Source organism: Scyliorhinus canicula, chromosome 9 (assembly GCF_902713615.1).
Source record: "Scyliorhinus canicula chromosome 9, sScyCan1.1, whole genome shotgun sequence".
Taxonomy (NCBI): Eukaryota; Metazoa; Chordata; class Chondrichthyes; order Carcharhiniformes; family Scyliorhinidae; genus Scyliorhinus; species Scyliorhinus canicula.
In genome coordinates this window covers 115,682,271-115,703,074 of record NC_052154.1, presented here as the reverse complement: position 1 = coordinate 115,703,074, position 20,804 = coordinate 115,682,271, and the positions used below count along the sequence as shown (strand labels likewise).

Here is a 20,804-nt window from a genome sequence, read left to right as displayed (position 1 = left end):
CGTGTCCCTGGTGCTGTGAAGCAACAGTGCTAACGACTGTGCTACCATTGGATAATGTTGACTAGTCATCTAGAGAAATATAGTATAATCTGGAGGTGATAAGTGCATAGCTATGTCACGGGTACAGGTACAGATGAAGGCAAAGTTGTGGAGGTGGAGAGAATATGAGGTCAGATGCTCAGTTCAAACCCAAATCGAATTCCAAACGTTGCAAGCAGTCCAGCTCAGCCTGAGATAGAAGCTGGAGAGGGTGTGGAATTGTTGGAAAGATAGGAAGATTATGGCAGTTGCTTATAGACAATTGGTGGGAGTCTCCTTTTCTGAGACAATGGGCTTGATTCTCCGATTTTGAGGCTATGTCCGGAGCAAGTGTTTAGTATTGTAGCCATCTGGGATGGCCACTTTCAGAACACAAAATGGACGCTCACAGGGACTCTAGGGAAATGTGGACAATACTAAACGACAAACAGGCACAGAGCCTGAATGTATATTTGGGAAGCAGTTACCAGACGGAATCGAAACTCTGGGTCGATTAACATATTGATAGCCCATCTCCAAGGAACAAAGGACTAACATTCAGGTAATTGATACTGTCGCAGACATCCCGGCGCCAGTATCCCAACCGAAAGACACAAACAAGGCAAGGCCAACGGCCACCTAAGACACACCCAACCATCAGGGCACCCCCCCCTTTATTGGTTAAAATCGATAACAATGATCGAGAAGCGGCCCAATTAATTGGGATCAAGTTTAAGGCGCAAAGCCCCTCCAAGTATAAGAAGGAACCCCTGTGAGAGAATCGCTCTCATGGACTTCGCTCTCAGGTGGAGAGACCCATCCACCAGCATCACCAGAAGCAAGTAAGTTCAAAGTCAACGCTCGCTACCAGACGGACAACCGTAGCTGTTCTCCTGTATCTCTTCGAACCCAACAGCCTCAGATCCGAACAACTGTTCCTCTGACTGAGTGGGCACCCAAAGTTAAGTATAGGCGTTAGCGTTAGAGATAGTTTAGTTTGTAGTGCTGTTGTGCATGAGTAGATCTTACTGTGTGTGCCGATGTCGGCAAACCCTGCTGCCCGGACAGCCTGGTGGACTCGGTCTATTGACCCAGTGATTCACTTACCTGAAGGGGGCCAGCAGGGCGATGGAGTGCTCCACGTAGCTCCGGCTGCCGATACGGGGCCCTGCACTTCCAGCCGCGGGTCCGCGCGTAAGTGCGGTGGCTGCCTAGGGTGGTGGTCCTGTGTCCCCCCCCCCCCCCCCCCCCCAGATCGTGCACGCACGCCAATTAGTGGCTCCCGACTTGAACCTTGTCCGTCCTGGAGGATCCCCCCTGGTGACGGATCCCCTAGCTCCCCACCAGGGCAGCCGCGGCAGCTGCCATTCTGAGTGCCCGTCAGGTGGAACCATGTTAGAACCACGCCGGCGGGAACTCGGCCAGCTGCCGGCGGAGAATCATCACGGGGGCCTCTTTAAATGGCCCCCGACCAGCGCCGCCTCGATAGCGCTCGCACAACTGGCACCGTTTCTCCAGTCTGTGGAGAATCAGGTTAAGGCATTGGGCCAGATTGCGGGTCTGATGCCCCATTTTCCGCCCCTGTGCCGAGCGCGATTTCGGCTTGGAGAATCCGGCTCTGGTCTCCACAAACAGGGACTCGACAGAATGGCATTCATGCGGTCTCCCAGGGGATCGGAGGACCTCAGGTGCGTGTCCTGAGATCTGGGTTGCACCCTGGCACTTCTGATACCACCTAGCCACCCTGGCAATGCCACCCTGGCACTCTGGCAATGCCACCTGTGTGCCATCCTAGGACTACCAAGGTGCTTAGGTGGCACTATCAACTGGCAGGGACACTGCCAGGGTACCAGGTTGGCACTGCCAAGGTGCCAAGCTGGTATTTTTCTTGTGATGATGATTGGGCTGGGTGGTGTGCATGGGTGTGGGGGGGTGCCTAGGAACCCCCTCATAGTGAGTTGTAGGTCAGGGGTCACGGCGGGGCTCCAGAGGTTGGACTCAAAAATGGCATCCCGATCTGTCACTACACTGAAGGGTTCAGGTGAGGGAAACTCCTCAGTGCAGAAAACGGGGCTATGTATGACTTCAGCCGTGTGATCCGCCCCCTATCTAACCTGAGTGCTGTTCGATTGCATTGTGTATCTTGGTGCTGCGAGTGCCGGGAAACAAGCAGCTAAACATGCTCGCTGTGGGACTTTGTTCCCATTTAGTTAAATTGTACCCAAAATATGGTAACAGGAAGTGAAGCCTTTGCGGGATATGATTAGAGGGTAAGAGTGAGGCAGAACAAGAACTGTCCCAGCTGACAATGGAAGAGGAAAGTTTGGTTGAACATGCAAGGGACACAAGGAGGATTTAAAATGCCAACTCTTCAGTGGGAGTGGGAGAGGGTGTGGACAAGGTTAGTTTAGAGGGTGTGTGGAAGGCTGGAAGAGATAATCGGGAGAGGTGCAATATCAGGTTCGGTCAAGGGGAGCCTTTGGGGAGTTTTGATGTGAAAGAGGAGGTGGGGGGGGGGGGGGGTTAGCGGGATGAGCTGCAAAGGAGCTTAGAGATGGCCTCACTCTTTGTTGCAAATAAAACCACAAGCTCCCTTCACATTTATTGGAGGCAAGTGTTTGGGAGTGGGGGGGGGGGGGGGGGGGGGGGGGATGTGGGGTTATTGGGGGCTAAGGGAATGGGACAAAGAGAAGAGGGACTTAAGGATACAGTTGGTGGTGGAGAAAATAAACCATGGCTATTTCTGTGCTCCTGATTAAACCATGTTTACTGAGTTCTTTGAAGAGTGGACACTGAGGCCCAACCAGTGTGGTTCCACCAGATCTCACAATGGATGTTTAAACAAGTAGTGTACTCAATACTTTTAGGTCTGTTGCTTCATTGTCTGAAATACAGGAAGGTACCAATTGATTAGCACTGAAACAAAGGCAAAACTGAAGTCTGATGTAAGCCCAGTTGATGGAGGTGCCCCATGCAATTAGGTAGTGTCAAGTAGAGGTTTAAATGGACATACAAGACAAATTAAGAGAAAGCAATATGACATTGAATCAAAATAATGTTTTTTATTTGCATCCACTGTAACCCTCTGTGAGCTGAACAGTATATGCTACAAATCTGAACTTCTCACAAGACACAAGATCATTCACATCCTCTTTGTTCCCCGAGAAGTATTATTTCACTCACAGCCAATTATGCAGAGAAACAGTGAGAGACTCGTATGACAGGTAGTTGCTTATTTGCTGCATCCGTTATGACCCTTTGCTAAAGAGTACTTTCTTATACCCACTGGCTGTCACTGAGCAGACAACTTTCACACTGTCCACTTTCTTGCTCAGGGAGTAAGTAGTTCCACAGCCACAATCAGAGAACTGCCCCATGTCGTGGTTGACACCCCCCCCCCTCCCCCCAACCACCACCTCCCCCAAAAGTCTCTGGTTTCTTAGCCCTTATAAATCGAAAGCCCTGGAACTCATGGGCAAGCCTACAAGCAAAAGAGGATGGGGTGTACCACTTTCAACTTGGTGCTAAAATTCATCTTCTCATGGTTTCTGTGTAATAAATGAAATTTGTCTTCACAATACACTGGTGAAGACTAGGCTCTGAAAGAGCTTTTGTCCTTGTACAGCTCATCAATCCAAATTTTCCTCTCATTCTCATATCTGTCCTGGGTTGTACTGCAGCAACAAAGCTGGGGAGGACACCTCCTCAGGTGGAACCAAGCCCCTGCTCACCTGTGCCACCAGCTCAGTTTGTGAATTTGGGGTAGTGTACAATGTGGTCATTTCTGACTGAAGGGTCAGCAACCTGTGGCTGAGGAGCCTTGGAATCCTGACCTTTTGGGTTCACCATTTATGAGTAGGAAGCTTATGCAGAATCTTGCTTATCTGTATGCATTAGACATGGTGTCCTTGAATGTGTTGTAGATTTTAGTTCAGTTGGAAAAGTCCATTAACTGCATGCAGATGTGCTCAGAGACAAACAGCTAATTTAAATGCACTTGATAGCGCCAAAACTTTCTACAATAGATGCATTAAGTCAAATTGCAGGTTCTGATATAGAGCTGCAAAAGCTGCCAAAGATGCCTCGGACCCCATAGTGGAGAGAGTAATCTCTCAAGGCTTCAATGATCTGATAGGTACCATTTGGGTCTATTTTCCTGGGAGATGAACACTTGCATGATAACGCAGCCTCTCAATGCCACATCTGTGGCCACCTTCAAGCCTCTTCAGATATACGTGAATTAGAAAGGAATCAGAGCCAAGCTATCCTTGCAGAAACACATGAGATGCAGCTGTTGTGGGTCCCTCTCGGGGATCAGCTGCTCTGAGATAGGGGTCAACTGAGGCCCAGGTGGTTCCTGATGGAAAGTACCAGGCAACCACTTCAAAACTTACCGTCCCTGAGAGAGCAGTGAGAAGTAGGGAGCTAAGGTCTGAAAGGGCAAGTATCTTCAAACTCTAAAGGGAGGCATTATGACCTCCAGCAGTAGAATGGAACAAAGCTTTCTCCTCAAAGACTGCTTCAGATTGATACCGTAAGTATAGATTAACTGAAGAAAGATCTGAGGATGATTTGCACTATGCCTCTAAAATTGGTATCTGGAACACTGTGGAGGAGAGATAAATGGCAAGAAGTGAAAGAGGGGCTATGATGGTCGGGCTTGTTTATAGTAGGCTCAGATATAACTTAGCTAAATTTTTCTCTCATTAGATCCACCCGCAGATGATCACAGATAAAGGGAACTTGTTCACAAACTCTTCCTGAAGAGGGTCCTTAGTGGCACGCACACTCTGATGGCCAGCTCTGCATCTTTCCTCCTTCAGGGTATCTGTGAAGGAGACCTTCCTCCATCCAAAAATGGAAGTGGACAGATTCAGGGTGGGCAAGCTTCCAACCAGTTTTTGGGGGTTCAAAATCCCCCTCAATACATACATCACATCTCATGCTGTTGTGGACAGCAGTTTGGCTGATGACCACATCCCTTCACGATGTAATCGAAAATAAACCAATGAGGTAGGAGAGTGAGTATCGTTGTGGTTTGAATTGACTGGATATAAAAGGCCTTTGGTTAGAGGCGACGCCAAGTCCAGGGCTAACAAATGACACTCCTCCATCATTGCACAGTATAAGCCTAATCTTCATCTAACTAGTGAGGAGCGATATCCCTGCTTGATCAATAATCATAACTATTAATGTACAAAAGACCCAGACACTTTTAATGGAAAACCCAAGTGGTAGAGGGCTTTGAGAACCATAGTTCCAATTCCATTGTAGCTATGGAAGCTTTAGCTTTCCAAGCACTCTACAATTATCAAGCACCATGTTTCAAATTGGCCACACACTAGAACCCTGAATGTTATTTCTGAAATAAATGATCTAACTTGAATTTGAATTAATGGATTTGACAACTGCTCCCAGTGTCCCCTTAAAGAACTGAATGAAGGCAAGGGTTGCTTCTTGGCTTTTCCCAGCCCACCAAACTTAAATACGTCCTTCCGGCCCCTGCTCCCTCTGGATCGGACCCCACACCTGCACCCTCATGATCCGACTCCACCCCGATCGGATCCTATTCATGCACCCTCAAGATCGGGCCCCACCTTTGCATCCTCAGGATTGGACCCCGATCCAGAATCAGACCCTGCCCCAGGATCAAAGCACTTTAAAGATCCGGATTCCACCCCAGTAATGCTACTACTAACCCAGCTGCAGGCTTCGTACTTGTTCCTGAAATGAAATTCATCGAGAAGAGCATTCGATACAGCGCCAAGATGACATTCTTATTTCCCACACCAGCCATCCTGCTGAACGAGATTCCTCGCTCAGGATCACGTTATGGACAGTGTTTTGCACCCACCCATTGGAAAATGCCCACTGGGAGCTGATTTTCTACAAAAAGAATGAGAGTTACACTCATGGAGTCGGTGACAGATTTCATGCCGACCATCAGAAAGAACAGAAAATTATAATCTGATTATGTTTCTCAGCCTCCGGTTCAAGAGATTTACTTGAAACAAGAGCCAATGAAAAATCTGAAACATTTCACAGCATTTTCCTGGAAAAGTTAGCTAGAAACATTCAGGCTTCCAAATCCTTTAGAAGTGGTTTATGCAGAATGAGCTACTACATGACAATAAAATTGAGTTTTCATCTCCTATATTGGTTACGCTTTGATCCATTAACAGATTTTCAAATGTGGGACATGATCGAACGACCACACTGCACCCGAAAAGCAGCACGCCGCAGCGCAAAGTGGCCAATAGAAATCGGACAAACACACTCCCAGGATCTACCCAGTTCACAATTCGTCGTGGGATCCAATATGATCTTGCGAGACGTTGCAATGTGAATCCCACCCAATATGGGTGGTATCACTTTTTGGAAAATCTGCACATTAGAGCGAAACAGCTAGTCTCACTTTAATATGCAGTTTCCCAAAGCATCCGAGGCGTTTGGATCCACTGGCTTTGCCTCAGAGACCTTGGGCAAGCGCCATTCAGTACTGGTCTGCACAAGTGGGGACCAGATGGAACGGCAGTCGTGGAAGTCTCCCTGGGGATTGTAGGCCCCCAAGTCCATGTCCTTTGTGCAGGGTGGTACCCTGACAGTACAAGCTGGGTGCCAGCCTGGCACTACCAAGGTGTCCAGGTAGCACTGACAGCTGGAAGAACACTGCCAGGGTACCATGTTGGCGCTGCCAAGATGCCAAGCTGGCATTTTTCATGTGGTGGCAATCAGGCCAGGTTGCCCTGAGCGGGTGTTTGGAGAGGTGTGGGGGGACCCGGGGGGCCTCCCCACAGCGAGTTGGGGCTGGGGGGGGGGGGGGGGGGGGGGTGTCGGGGTCGGGGTCATGAGGGGTCTCTAGAGATTAGGATGTCATTTTTAAATGACGTCCCGAAGTCTCGCTATTCCGAGTAGTTCTGCCAAGCGGAGATTCTCAGTACATAAAACGGAGCCATGTGTGGCCTCAGCCGCCTGGTCCCCGCTAAGGCCACCTATCTAACCCGAATGATGTTTAATAGCATTATGTTCAGCGAGAAACACACGGCTAAACGCGCTCACTATGGGACTTTGTTACTATCTAGTTAAATTTCGCCCGTGGGTTACTTTAGTCTCCAGTGTTTGCCCAATCACACGTTGATCTAATGGTATAGAACCATAGAGTTGCTCCAGTGCAGGAGGCGATTTGGCCCATTGAGTCTGCACTGACCTCCAAAACAGCACCCTAACCAGGCCCACTCCCCTGCCCTATCCCCATGATGCTACCTAACCTGCACAGACATGGGGAGAAAGTGCAAACCCCACACAGACAGCCACTGTGTCACCGTGCCACCCGAATGACCTCATCTGGAGTATTGTGCCCAATCTGTGCATCACACTTCAGGGAAAGTCATGGAGAAGGTGCAACGGTGATTTAAGGCCAGAGATTCAATTACACGGAGAGGCTAGAAAAGCTGGGAATGTTCTCCTAAGAACACAGAGCAAATAGACCTCATCAGGCTGTGATTTTTGAAATGAGAATGAATCAGCAGTATTAAATATGTAGATACTTCAGCTGAAATAAGTCACATGTGGTAACGTAGCAAGTTAACAACTCTTACCTCCTGAAATCAAACTGAAGGAAAGCACTGTTGAGTTACTTTTCCCTCCTACATATGAGACTCAGTAACTATTTTTCTATTGGTGCCACTGGTAATAGTGCTAGTTCCAATTTTGACGTGAAATCTATTGAGGAGTTGTGCAGGTCCCTGAAAGATCACTGCATCCCCATTCTTCAGAGACAACAAGACTATCAAGAGTGGTACCTTTCCCTTCCCGGACCTGAAGGGAACTTCCTTGAGGCTCCAAGACAACTGTTGCATCAAATTTCAGCATGATATTAACCCCCTTGAATTGGGAAAATATCACCATATCAAAGGGACTATTTCCTCCAGTCTGGTCCATGAACCTCTCGCCCATTAATGCAACGCAAGAGGTCCCATATTATAATCTACTGGATTCTGATAATCAACCTGTGGCCAATGGATAGTGGCTATTGAACATTCATGATTGGATGACCAGCAAGATGCGATTTCTAATACCCTGCTGGGTTCCATCCTCACCTCACCCACCCCCAACACTATCATGCATGGATACATGTGTGTAGGAGTCTTTACAATTCTTATCTCAAAGAGGAAGTACAATCTATTGAATTTACCCCAATCGCCTATGTTTCTTCTCCTTTAGGAGATATCCATGCACTTACTGCCACTACTCCATTGCCCCTCATAGTTTTGCCTCATGCTTTAAAACTATTGATTGAAAGCAAGCATTTTGTGAAGCATTTCCTCTTGAGACATGATTTTGACATTGAAAGGATCGATCAAACGCATTCCGAATGATTATGGGTTTTATTGTTTTCTTCCAAACAAAAGAGGTGTGCCCACAGGGAGGCAATCTCACTAAAGAGACTGTTGGTTTGCTTTCACTGCTAAAAGGCTGGCAAGAGTGTAACCGGAGTCACAAGTCAACATTAACATTCGAGACATTCAATGGGGTCAATTTAACCTGAGCTGTAAAACTGAGTTTATCAATAACTCTCCACAGGAGACTGTCGGTGGCGGCCATGTGGTAGACAGCCGTGAACTTGGTGGCTCCCGCACGGAGAATTTTTTATTTTTAAACCAAAAATCCCAAAGTCTGAGCTCCACTCAGTAAAGGTGCTGGAAAATGTTTCGAGTGACCCGACATGCATCCATCCAAAAATAACAGGAGGAAAAAATGGCCACATGCAGACCGCGAGTCTCTGGAGAGCGCGGTCGAAGGCGCAATGGTGGCAGGCCCGGAGCCTATGCTCCCAGCCCAATGGTCTCCAGCTCAATTAATGGACTTTTCAACCACCCAATTTAAAAAACAGAGACTGGAAACTTCTGAAGGCCTGGTAAGGGCTATTAACCTGATAAAAGCAGCAGTGGAGAGGGGTGAGCAGCGGTTGGAATCCCAGGGTGCTTCGCTCCAATAAAATGGAGGAGTCTGTCGCCGAACGTGAGGACTGGCTGGCCATGAAAGAAGCAGAGCTTTCCCTGATTGCCGGCAGTTTTACAAAGGTACGGGATAGAGTGGACAAGCTGGAGCGGCAGCTGAATGTCCGGATAGTGGGTTGCCCAGAGGGTATGGAAGGTTCAAAACCATTGGATTATGTGGCACAATTGCTGCGGTCGCTGGTAGATGAGGAGGTTTTTAATTATTCCCCACAGGTGGAGCGCGCATACAGGACGCTGAGAAGGAAACCGAAGGCAGGTGAACAACCATGGGTGATTGTGATGCATCTGCACCGATTCGTGGGCAAGGAAACAATCCCTTTGTTTCCCTTTTTCTTTCTTTATAAATTTAAGAGTACCCGATTCATTTTTGAAGGTGGCAGACTAGATAAGACTGAGAAGGGGATGGGTTGGTCAGGTTTACCACTCTAGACTGGATATGAAGAGATATGGTAATAAGTAGAAGGGTGTCTTTCTCAACGAAGCAGTTCCTTGCTGATCCGAGTGGTAGATATGTGTTGGTTAATGTTGCATTTGAATGGTGGTAGCTCCAACAGTGCAGCACTGTCTATACACTGCACTAGAGTATCAGCCTGGAGTTTGTGTTCAGGTCCCTGCAGTGAAATTTCAATCCACAACCTTGTAACGTGGAAGGAGAGCAATGCTACCAACTGGGTGTAGCTGATACATAATAAAGCTTTTAAAACAATTACAATATGTCCCAACTCCTTTCAGTTTGTGTCCTTTTAAGCTCATTTACCAGTGCTCAACCTCTCCCTGAGCATTAGGGGCAAGGAATGGTCTGCAATCACCTCAGAAAGCACACATGTAGAAGTTTATAAAAAGATTTTATTGAAAAAATCTCTAGCCCAGGATCTCTTCAGTGAATGGCAAACATTTAGGACAGGAAATGCATTATTTTTCATGAACTACGTTGTGCCTTCCAAATCTCCAAATCATGGCTTTGAAACATAATGAGTATTCAAAAGTTTAGTTATGCTACATTTGTTACATCATTTCAGAGTTACAATGCACTCCCCCTGTCAAGACCACAGCATCGTCAATAAACCAAAATGGCTGATTCTCTTCTGACCAGCCGCTTAAAGATGTAGCTCAAATCTAAAAAAAAGTTACCTGTTCTTGTAAAAAGAATGTTGGGCGCATTCAGCGCAGGTAGGCTGGGAAACATTAAAGGTCTAGAGTTCTGCAAAGGCAGGCGACATCAGCATTTCGAAAGTGATTAAAAGGGACGAGTGACACATGACAATAACACCACTACAAGCCCGGAGATTTGTAAGGCATTCTACATGGAAATTATATAGTTGCAGAAATGTACTGTACACATGCCAAAGTCTCAGGTTTATAAGCAAAAAGAGACTAAAAAAAAGCAACAATTTAAAAAGGCAGTTCTTTTACATTAAATTCTACAGATTAGAAGATTACAACAAAGCTTGGTAAAAGGTATTTTGGTGAGGGGTGGCTGTCTCGATTGTGCTGCAGCTCAGATCAACAAGAAGGTGGGTTATACTGTCAAGTTTCTAGGAACTTCTCACATGCCCTTCTTTCCCTTCTTACCTGTTCAAAAAGAAAGAAAAGAGCAAGATTGGAATTACAGTTTCACAACAAGTCCACATTTATTTTTTCTCATGTAACTCCTGTTTTCTGGAGCACAGGTCAACCCCACCCAGACTGTCAACTTAACCAACGGCAAACATTCCTCTGCCAAATTCTTCCATCCGCTCTGCCTGAGGCTCAGAGTATCAGCTTCATGTACACTACACTGAAATCCATTTGCCACAGTTTTCCCCATTCAGGAGGGCTTGTGGCACATTAGGGGGTGGGGGGGGTTATCCCTGCCTCTGAGCCAGAATCTCTGGGTTCGAGTCCCACCCAGGATTTGATGACCAAGGAAGATACGGTCACAACACGATCAAACAGGTGGAGTGTCAACCTTCAAAATGGTGCAACACGCTAATGGCTGGCAGTAAGAGCGGGAGAGACTTCTGGTAAGCCACACTTGATGTGGAGTGGCCCCCCTCAAACTATAAGCTCCTGGCGACAGACTACTGACCTGCTCCAGTAATTACTAGCTATGGAAACAGACAAAGGTCTGCCTTAGTGAATCATTAGGTGTGGGAAGAGAATTAGAATGGAATATCCCAATTACTGAATCCATTAACTATCTTTGGAATGTTTTGCTTCCATACAGGTGAATACGCAACATCTTGGCAAGCAGTCAAGATGACTTTATTCCATGCTTGTCCACTGTAACATAGGCCACCACGTCAAATCAGTGGCTGCTGGGAAATAAGAGCTATCAGTGGACCATCTGGCTCATGACTTCAGCGCCTGATCCTGTCGCACCCGACAATACGCATATATCGAGAGCCATTCTGCCACACAAAATGCCAGCAGATTGCTGGGATGCTGAAGTAGCAGCTCCACGGTATGGGCCCCCTCACGTGGAGCCCTGCAGTGCTTGCTGGAGTGCTGCCCACATTTGTTTGTTTTGTTCTGCAGCCTGCACAATCTCTCCAAGGTGAGGGAACTACTCTTGCAACAGGTGTACAGGAAGCAGCTGAACAAGAGGAAGTTGGATGCCACCTACGCAGCCCCTTCTGGCCAGGCTTTCGCACGATTCATTCGTCTGACTGTGGCACCAGTGAGCACAATCCCAATTCCCCATTCACCAACAATTACCTTCCCACTGTGGCTCACCAACACAGCATCCTTTTGGTCACAATGGTGAAATAAAAATCATTACAAAACATATAATCAGTCCAAATCAACATGATAAATCATTCCAAACCAAATCATCAAATGCATTCACATACATTTGCAGGGACCTGCATCACAAGCCACTGTTTAGCCAAGAGGTCATTTGATCTAGGTTTTTTAAAATATTGAGGAGAACCAATAGAGTTGATGGAGAGAAACTATTTCACTGGCTGTGGAATCTAGGGCTTGGTGTCAAAATGTAAAAGCTAGTTATCCATTGATACAATATTAAAAGTTAATTTTAAGACTGAGATTGATAGATGTTTGTTTATGAAATTAGGTCACAGATCAGCCATGATCTCATTGAGTGGAGGAACAGGGTCCAGTGTTTAAATGTCCCTAATGTTCTGTACGAAGTGCACATTGATGGTCACACACCAACAGCATGTTCTTGAAGTGTAACACTATGCGGTTGTGATTCATCTTTCCATATAGATGGAGCCCCTGCAAATCTATGTGAATGCACTTGATGACTCCCTGTGCAGTGGGGAATCCTTTTATTCCAGTGAAGCCATATGCGCACACCACCTGCTCCATTCCCCTGTCCAGTCACCTCTCTTATGCAGCATTGGATAACAAACTGGAAGGTGTTAGATATACTCTCCAGCCTTGAAGGATCCAGCCGGTTTATGGCTACAGCTGCCTTCAAATGAAATGCTGACCCTGCTTTGTGGCTGCAGGGCTGCTTGTTAGAGGTGGCAGGCATTAGTCAGCACTCCCTGAGTGATATCACACATGCTGTACTCCTGTCAGGGTGAAGTAAGAGATTTGCTGCCTTAAAACTTCTTCTTCATACATGGGAATGGGGGCCAACGCCCTTGCTTTCGCTCCCCTAATCGCATGGCGGAGAATCCTGCTCAGCTGGCGATCGGCAGCATCACCCCAGAGCTGCAGGCTGGCTCGCTGGCCTCTTGGAATTTCTCCACCTGGAGAAGATTAAGTACGCCATCCGAGGGTCAGAGGAAGGCTTCCTGGATACTTGGGGGCAGTTCGTCAGCCTGTTCCAAAACCTGTTCGAGGTCAGTAACGAGGAGTAAGCCAGGGGAAAAAAAAAGATGAAGAACCAAAGAGGGAATGTTAGCTGGAGCATTGAGATCCAAATTACATCACTGGGATCAAATGGTTGTTACATGCTGGCTGATATAGAAGTATAGAAAATAGTAGCAGGAGGAGGCCATGTCATGATCTACCTTGCATGCCTTGGCGCACATCACTTCAATTCTTATTTTCTAGGTAATAGGCAACCTCTTCCAAAATGGAATGCCTCACATTTCTCAATGCTGAAATTCATTTGTCAATTATATGCCCATTCTGCAAGTTTGTTCAGATCTTCTTCTAACTTGTTACAGTCCTTTTCAGTATTGACTATACCACCACCCCATCCCGCACCCCCGACCAAATTAGTGTCATCTGCAAATATAGCACTTGCGATTCCAAAGTAAAAATCTTGAATATAAATTGTGAACAACAGTGGTCCCAACACTGCTCCTCATGGAACTCCATTCACCACCTGTGCCACGCTGAATAACTACCCTTTACTCCCACTCTACGTTCTGTCGTAAAGCCAGATAGCAATCAGTTTTGCTACTTGATTTGTGACTCCACATTCTCTGACATTTAACATTAGCCTATTCTGTGCATTCACCAGTCTATTATGTTTAGTCCTATGTCTATTCTGTGCATCCACCTTCAAACTGCACTTCCTGCAGCAGCTCGCAAAGATTTCTGAAGTAGAGTGAATCCGGTTCACATTGGGTAATTTATTGCCATTTTCCATATTCCTTTTAGTCCAGGTGTCAGGATTCCTTACCATTTAATAGAACCAATCATGAAGACACAGCCCTGAACTTTATCTCATCATCTCAACAAGACAAAGAGCATGATTCAGCAGACATGAAACTGAAGTCCGTTTTCGGGCACGTCTGGCGGGACGTTTCTCACTGGCTGATACACTAAGATACATCCTGCTATTCACCGGCATTTTGTCGTTTGTTTGGTCCTCGGGGAGGAGTTGATTTCCTGTACTGGGGAGCTGAGCTTGCCAACAGGACCGGCATCCTGCAGATTGGGGTCCCATTTTGATTGGCTGCCACGATCTCTACACCATATCCTTTCAGGCCCCCCATAGCTTTCTGCACCCATCCTCCCAACCTTCACGTGGGCCCTGGAACCCCCCTCATTCCTCCTTTAATGGGAAAGGCCCCCCTCCTGGGCCTGACACTGGCAGTGCCAACCGGGCACCCATGCACCTCTGCACTATTAGCATGACACGCTGTCAATGGTACTGCAAGGGTAGCACTTGCAGGATGCCCGGGTGGCACCTCCGGGTGCTTGGGTGGCACTGTCAGGGTGCCCAGATGCCAGGAGGATTGCCAAGGAGGGCCCTGCCTTGTGCCCGACCACAGGGGGGCTGCTAGTGTGCTGCGAGACATGTCGCCTGCCACCTCCACTGCAGACAATGTGCAAAGCGGCCAATGGATTTCATCCATCCAGGTGGAATCCATCAGTAAGTCTATGTTTTTGCTGCTTTTGTGTGACATTTGTCACACAAAAGTGGTGCTCGGCCGGTGTCTGTATGCCAATGATAATGGCAGCACAATAGACCCATTTGCAGAGTTTTCCTTTGGGATAGGGAGAGGGAGAGAAAAGGTTCTGCACGCTTAATATTGGCTGCCACTTTGTGGCAGGCCTATCAATCCAACAAACACTTTAGCCACACCTGACACCAGTGGGCTGCTGCTGCCTCTGGATATAGAATCCCTACAGTGTAGGAAAAGGCCATTCGGCTCATCAAATCTGCATCAACCCCCCCCCCCTAAAAGAGTACTTCACCTAGGTCCTCTCCCCTGTCCCATCCCTGCAACCCTGCACATTGATCATGGCCAATCCACGTAACTTGTACATCTTTGAACACGAAGGGCCAATTTAGCATGGCTAATCCACCTAACCTGCACATATCTTTGGATGCACCACCTTTCCCTGCAAGAGAGAGGGAAATGTTCCTCAATGTGTTTGGGCGATGTGACTGGCGTGGCTGAATAGCTGGCAAGCTGTATTCTGGGAGAATCTTATAGCAGTGTTAAGCGCTTGAGGGTGGGGTGAAGCAATGACTATTGGGTATAAGTCATATTGATAGAGATTTTTTTTTAATGTTTTTATTAAGTTTTTAACATTTTATACAAAATTCCAAACACACAAACAAATACCTTTAAAAAACAACAGGAAAAATAAAACAAAAAACAGTCAGAAACTAACCACCCCAGCCATTCATGTCCCCCTCCCCTGCAAACAGCTAACAGTGACCAATTCTCTAAAATGCAAATAAACAGCCGCCACCTCTGATAGAACTCTTCAATCACCCCTCACGGTATACTTGACCTTCTCGGGGTGCGAATACTCCTACCAATCCCCCAGCCACGCAAAAGCACACAGCGGGGTTGCCAACATCCAACTCAACAGGATCCGTCTTCACGCTACCAACAAGACGAAGGCCAAAACATCTGCCTCTGCATCCATCCGCAGCTCCAGCATATCTGAAACCCCCAAAAGGGCCACCAGGGGGCAGGATTCTAGCTCAATATTTAGGATTGCTGGGATGGTATCATATATAAGGACTTCCAGAAACTCACCAGGTTAGAACAGGACTAGGACATGTGTGTGTGTGTGTGTGTGTGTGTGTGTGATGTGCAGGCCCCCTTGAACAGCGCTTACAGCTATTCTCCATCCCCTCAAAAAAAGGCTCGTCCTTGCCTTAGCGAGTGCACCTGAAACACTACCTTTAACTGAATAACAAAGATGTGATGTGGAGATGCCGGCGTTGAACTGGGGTGGGCACAGTAAGAAGTCTTACAACACCAGGTTAAAGTCCAACAGGTTTGTTTTGAATCACTAGCTTTCGGAGCGCAGCTCCTGGTGACTTTAACCTGGTCGTAAGACTTCTTACTGTACGCAAAGATGTAGAATTCACCCTCTGCAGAGCCTCACTCTACACCCCCTCCTCTAGTATTGGCCCAACTCCTCCACCCGTTTCGACTTCACCTCTTCCACCACACTCACCTCTTCCCCCGATGTTCATGCATATATGCCAAACATACTGCCCAGGAGACACTGAAAATAGAAATCGCAGCAAGATGTTCATCTTAACCGATTGGACCCAGCCCACCAATGACAGTGGGAGACTGTCCCACTCTGCAAGTCCACCTTAACTCCTCACAGCAGGCAAGTGTAGTTTAAACTCCAAAGCGACCTCAATCCCCGCCACCGAGGCCTCTAGGTGACAGAAACTAGTTCCCACAAACCGAAACGGCAACCCCCCCCCAATCCTTCTCACCCTTATGCCCGACCACAAAATGTTCACTCTTCGCTATGTTCAACTTGTAATCGGAGAAGGCAACAAAGTGATGCAAAATACCCATAATATTCCCTGTGGATGTCCCCTGATCCCTCACGTACAGCAGCAAATTGTCAGTGTATAACACCCGGTGTTCCATCCCATCTCTAAAGATCCCAATCCAAGCATTAGAGGACCTCAAAGAATGGTCAACGGCTCGATTGCCAATACAAACAACAAGCGAGACATCGGACACCCCTACCTCGTACCCCAATTCTGCCCAAAGGGCTTGGAGCTCATGGTGTTGGTACTAAAGCTGCATACAGCAACCACACCCACTGTATAAATCCAGGACTAAACCAAACTTCTTCAACAGCATGAAAAGGTACCGCAACTCCACCCGGCCAAACGCATTCTCCATGTCAAACAAAACAATTATCTTCAGCCCGACCGCAGTGGCAAACAACACATTCAGCAACTGACACACATTCGACAATAACCCGCGCCCCATCACAAACCCTGTCTGATCCTCCCTGACTACCTCCTGGAGGAAAGGCTCCAACCTTAACACCAACACCTTGGCCAATAACTTGGCATCCATGTTTAACAGGGAGAATAAGACACTCAGTGGGGTCCTTGCCCTTCCTCAGGAGCACAGTCCCTGGAAGGGTGGCCTGTGCAAAGGAGTCCATGAACATGCCCAACAACAATGGACTCAACTGATCTGAAAACGCCTTATAAATTCCACCGGGAATCCGTCCAGCATTTTCCCTGCCTGCATTTGTTTCAATGTTGCCTGAATCTACTCCAGGAACAATGGCACATTCAGCACCTCCCCACATTGGGAAACACCAGATCCCCAGAAACACTGCCATGCCTCGTTCATTCTCCGGCAGCTCCGACCAATACAATTTCTTGTAGAAGGCCCTAGACACTCCATTCATTTTCTCCAGGGCGGAGACCATCCTACCCTCCAAATCCTTAACCTGAACAATCTCCCTCCTGTTGTCTCAGTTGGTGCGCCAAAAGATGATTGGCCTTCTCCCCATAGGCATACACTGCCCTGTTCGCCCGCCTCAATTGCAGCACCACCCTATCTGTGGAAAGCAAGTCAAACTACATTTTCAGTTCTTTCCTGTACGCCAAAAGCTCCAGGCTCAGGTCCCTCACATACTTATAACTCACTCTAGAATCAAATCTACTAGTCTCTGTTGATCCTCCCTCGCCTCCATGTTCACATGTGCCTCAAACGCAATAACCTCTCCCCTGATCACCATCTTCAACGCCTCCCACAAAATCGAGGATGAAACCTCCCCGTTATCATTATGTTCCACATACTCCCATATGGCCCTTTAGATCCTCACACAAAACCCCAAGTCTGCGAGCAACCCAACATCCAACCAACACCTTTAGGGAGCTCTCGACCGACCTCCAACACCACGTGCACCCAATGTGGGCCATCGTCGGAAATAACTACCGCCGAGTGCTCAGCCTTCCTAACCCCAGCCAGATGAGCCCAACTCATCATAAAATAATTAAACCTCAAATACACCTTGTGGACCTGAGAGAAAAACGGGAATTCCTTCCCATCTGGGATGCATAAACCGCCAGGGATCTGCCCTGCCGTCTCCTCCATAAATACCTTCGCCATCCCAGCCGGGACCAATGATCTCGCCCTAGAGCGATCCACCTTCAGGTCCAACACACAGTTCAAATCTCTCCTCAAAATCAATTGGTGGGTGTTCAAGTCCAACACCATAGTCGACAATCATTTCATAAACGCTACATCGTCCCAATTCGGGGCATACACATTCATTAAAACCACCTGCTTCCCCTCTCATGACCCTACCATCATCACATATCTTCCATCCAGATCTGCGATCACACTCTCTGCCCGAAATTGAACCCCTTATTAATTAAAATCACCACTATCAAAACCCAAGTGAAACACCTGGCTCACCCAGGCCTTCCAAAGCCTAGTCTGATCCTGTTCCCGCAAGCAAGTCTCTTGTAGAAAAAAACACATCAGCCCCAGGCTCTTTAAATGAGCAAAAACCCTCACCCTCTTTACCAGTCCCCCCAGGTCGCGCACATTCCAGGTGACTAACCTTGTTGGGGGCCTCCCACCTCGGGTCCACCATGATGTGTCATACCTTCAGCAACAATTTCTAGGGCCTAGGCCCACCTAAAATTGCCGCCTTCCCCACCCAATGGGTGAGACCAAAAAAGAAAACCTTGGTCACTGCTAGCTCCCCTTATTGAACAGCACCGCCTTCGCCTTATTAAAGCCACACAACGCTTTGCCAGTTTGGTATCAATGTCCTGGTAGATTCGTACCATGTGCCCTTCCCAATCGATGTTCCGGCTCTGCTTGGCCCATTCCAGGACCTGCTCCTTTTCTGGTAACTTGGACGATCATCACCCACATTGGCACAGTCAGCCGCTGCTTCTACTGCAAGGCCAGATGTGCTCTGTTCACCTCCGGTGCAGCGAATATTTCATCACTGCCCACCAACCGAGGGAACATTTCTGAGAAATACTCGGCTCACCTCAGGCCCTCCACTTCCTCTGGCAAGCCCACCACTCTGAGGTTCACATGCCTGGACCTGTTCTCCAGATCTTCCACTTTGGCCTTCAGGTCCTTATTCCTGTCTGACATAAGCAGCATCTCAGCTTCCAACGAGGCAAGTTGATCCTCATGCCTTGATAAGGCCTCTTCCATGACCCTCAGCATCTCCCCATGCTCCTCCACAGCTTTGGCAGTCTTTCCCAGCTTCCACAGCTAACAACTCCTACTGCCTTTGCAAAGTTTGCTTGGCAGACCTCCTGGCCCTCTGTGTGTGAATGGTATCTCTCTTCCTCTCCTGCCGCACCAAGGCCTCCAATGGAACTCCCTGATCCTCATTAACATTTTGCTCAAGCTTTCAAACACACTGGCTAATTTCTCTCTCTGTCTGTGACTTGCCATTCATTCCCCCTAATTTTGATTTATGAAGCATCTTGGGACATGTTATTTTAAATAATAAAAAAGCACTAGAAGATGTGAGGTATTATTCCATAGCAATCTGGTGGAAAACCCAAGCCTATTTTCCTCAGCTGACGAACATTGATGTCCAATGTGGAGCCCATTCTATCCCTTCTGGGATCAGTGAATAAACTGCAGATCAGGGGCCGTCTTCTAACCCTACGGATGGTTCGGTTCTTGACTGGTTACATTTGAGAAAATGGAAACTCGTGCAGTACGTAGAGACTGTTGGGTGAAACTGAAGAATCGCTCCTGAAATTTACACAGGCCATCACCATCCTCATCATTAGGGCAGCACGGTAGCATTGTGGATAGCACAATTGCTTCACAGCTCCAGGGTCCCAGGTTCGATTCTGGCTTGGGTCACTGTCTGTGTGGAGTCTGCACATCCTCCCCGTGTCTGCGTGGATTTCCTCCGGGTGCTCCGGTTTCCTCCCACAGTCCAATGATGTGCAGGTTAGGTGGATTGGCCATGATAAATTGCCCTTAGTGTCCAAAATTGCCCTTAGTGTTGGGTGGGGTTACTGGGTTATGGGGTTAGGGTGGAGATGTGGGCTTGGGTAGGGTGCTCTTTCAAAGAGCCGGTGCAGACTCGATGGGCCGAATGGCATCCTTCTGCACTGTAAATTCTATGATCTATGAATTCAGGTGAAAGAGTGTCCTATTCAATCTTCTCTCCTGGTTGAGTATGTCACATTCCTTACTGAATTTAAAAGTGGGAGTAACCATCATCAAAAGTACAAGAGAGTAGGTGGATACAATTTATAAACCACTCAAGGTAGACCAACCACTGATACACACTAGACTAGCCCTTATTCCTTCAAAATTATTTGGGCGGGATTCTCCGTGTCGCCAGCCAGCCAATGGAGTTTCCCATTGTGGGTGGCCCCACGCCGTCGGGAAATCCCCAGGCTGTCGATGAAACGGAGAATCCTGACAGCGGAGAATACAGCCCCAAATCATTGACATGGTGCTCACCAGCTGGTTTAGAAACAGAAGCCCTAGTAATCATTCGACTAGCACAGATTGTGAAGTTGCACTTTCTAAGCTACAGTCCCCCAAAAGCTTGCAGAGACTCACTTCGGGCGGCACGGTGGCAGAGTGGTTAGCACTGCTGCCACACAGCTCTAGCGACCCAGGTTCAATTCTGGCCTTGGGTGACTGCCTGTGTGGAGTTTGCACTTTCTCCAGTGTCTGCGTGGGTTTCCTCTGGTTTCCTCCCACAGTCCAAAGATGTGCAGGCTAGGTAGATTGGCTATGCTATATTTCCCGATACTGTACAAAAGGTTAGGTTGGGTTATGAGGATAGGGTGGGGGTGTGGGCTTAGGTGGGGATTCTCTTTCCAGGGGCTGGTGCAGACTCAATGGGCCGGGTGGCCTCCTTCTGCATTGTGGGGATTCTATGAAAAGATAGTGGCCATTTAACTCCTCCCTCTAAAAGGACAAGTACTGACCTTTTGATTTTGACTTGGATTTATCGCAGGGCTTTGTCACCTTCACCGACTGCTCGCACTCTGCGTTGAAGAGTGCCTTCTTTAGGGTTCCATTGCGAGTCTTTAGGCCAGTCTCGATGTCGCATTCACCCCAGTTTCCAAACTTGTACTTGCAGTCACCTGTGAAGATATACTCAAGTCAG

The 20,804-nt window shown here is 47.7% G+C and overlaps 1 protein-coding gene across 1 annotated transcript in view; it reads right to left on the bottom strand.

Moving 5' to 3' along the window:
• Nucleotides 1-9,866: 9,866 nt before the first annotated feature.
• mdka (midkine a) overlaps nt 9,867-20,804 on the bottom strand; it is a 92,719-nt gene continuing 81,781 nt past the window's right edge. The window contains exons 4-5 of the mRNA XM_038807437.1: nt 20,623-20,781; nt 9,867-10,610 (exon numbers count right to left, since the gene is read on the bottom strand). Coding sequence (XP_038663365.1) covers nt 10,585-10,610; nt 20,623-20,781 — 185 coding nt within the window. The 3' untranslated portion in view covers nt 9,867-10,584. The remainder of the gene's footprint in view (nt 10,611-20,622; nt 20,782-20,804) is intronic.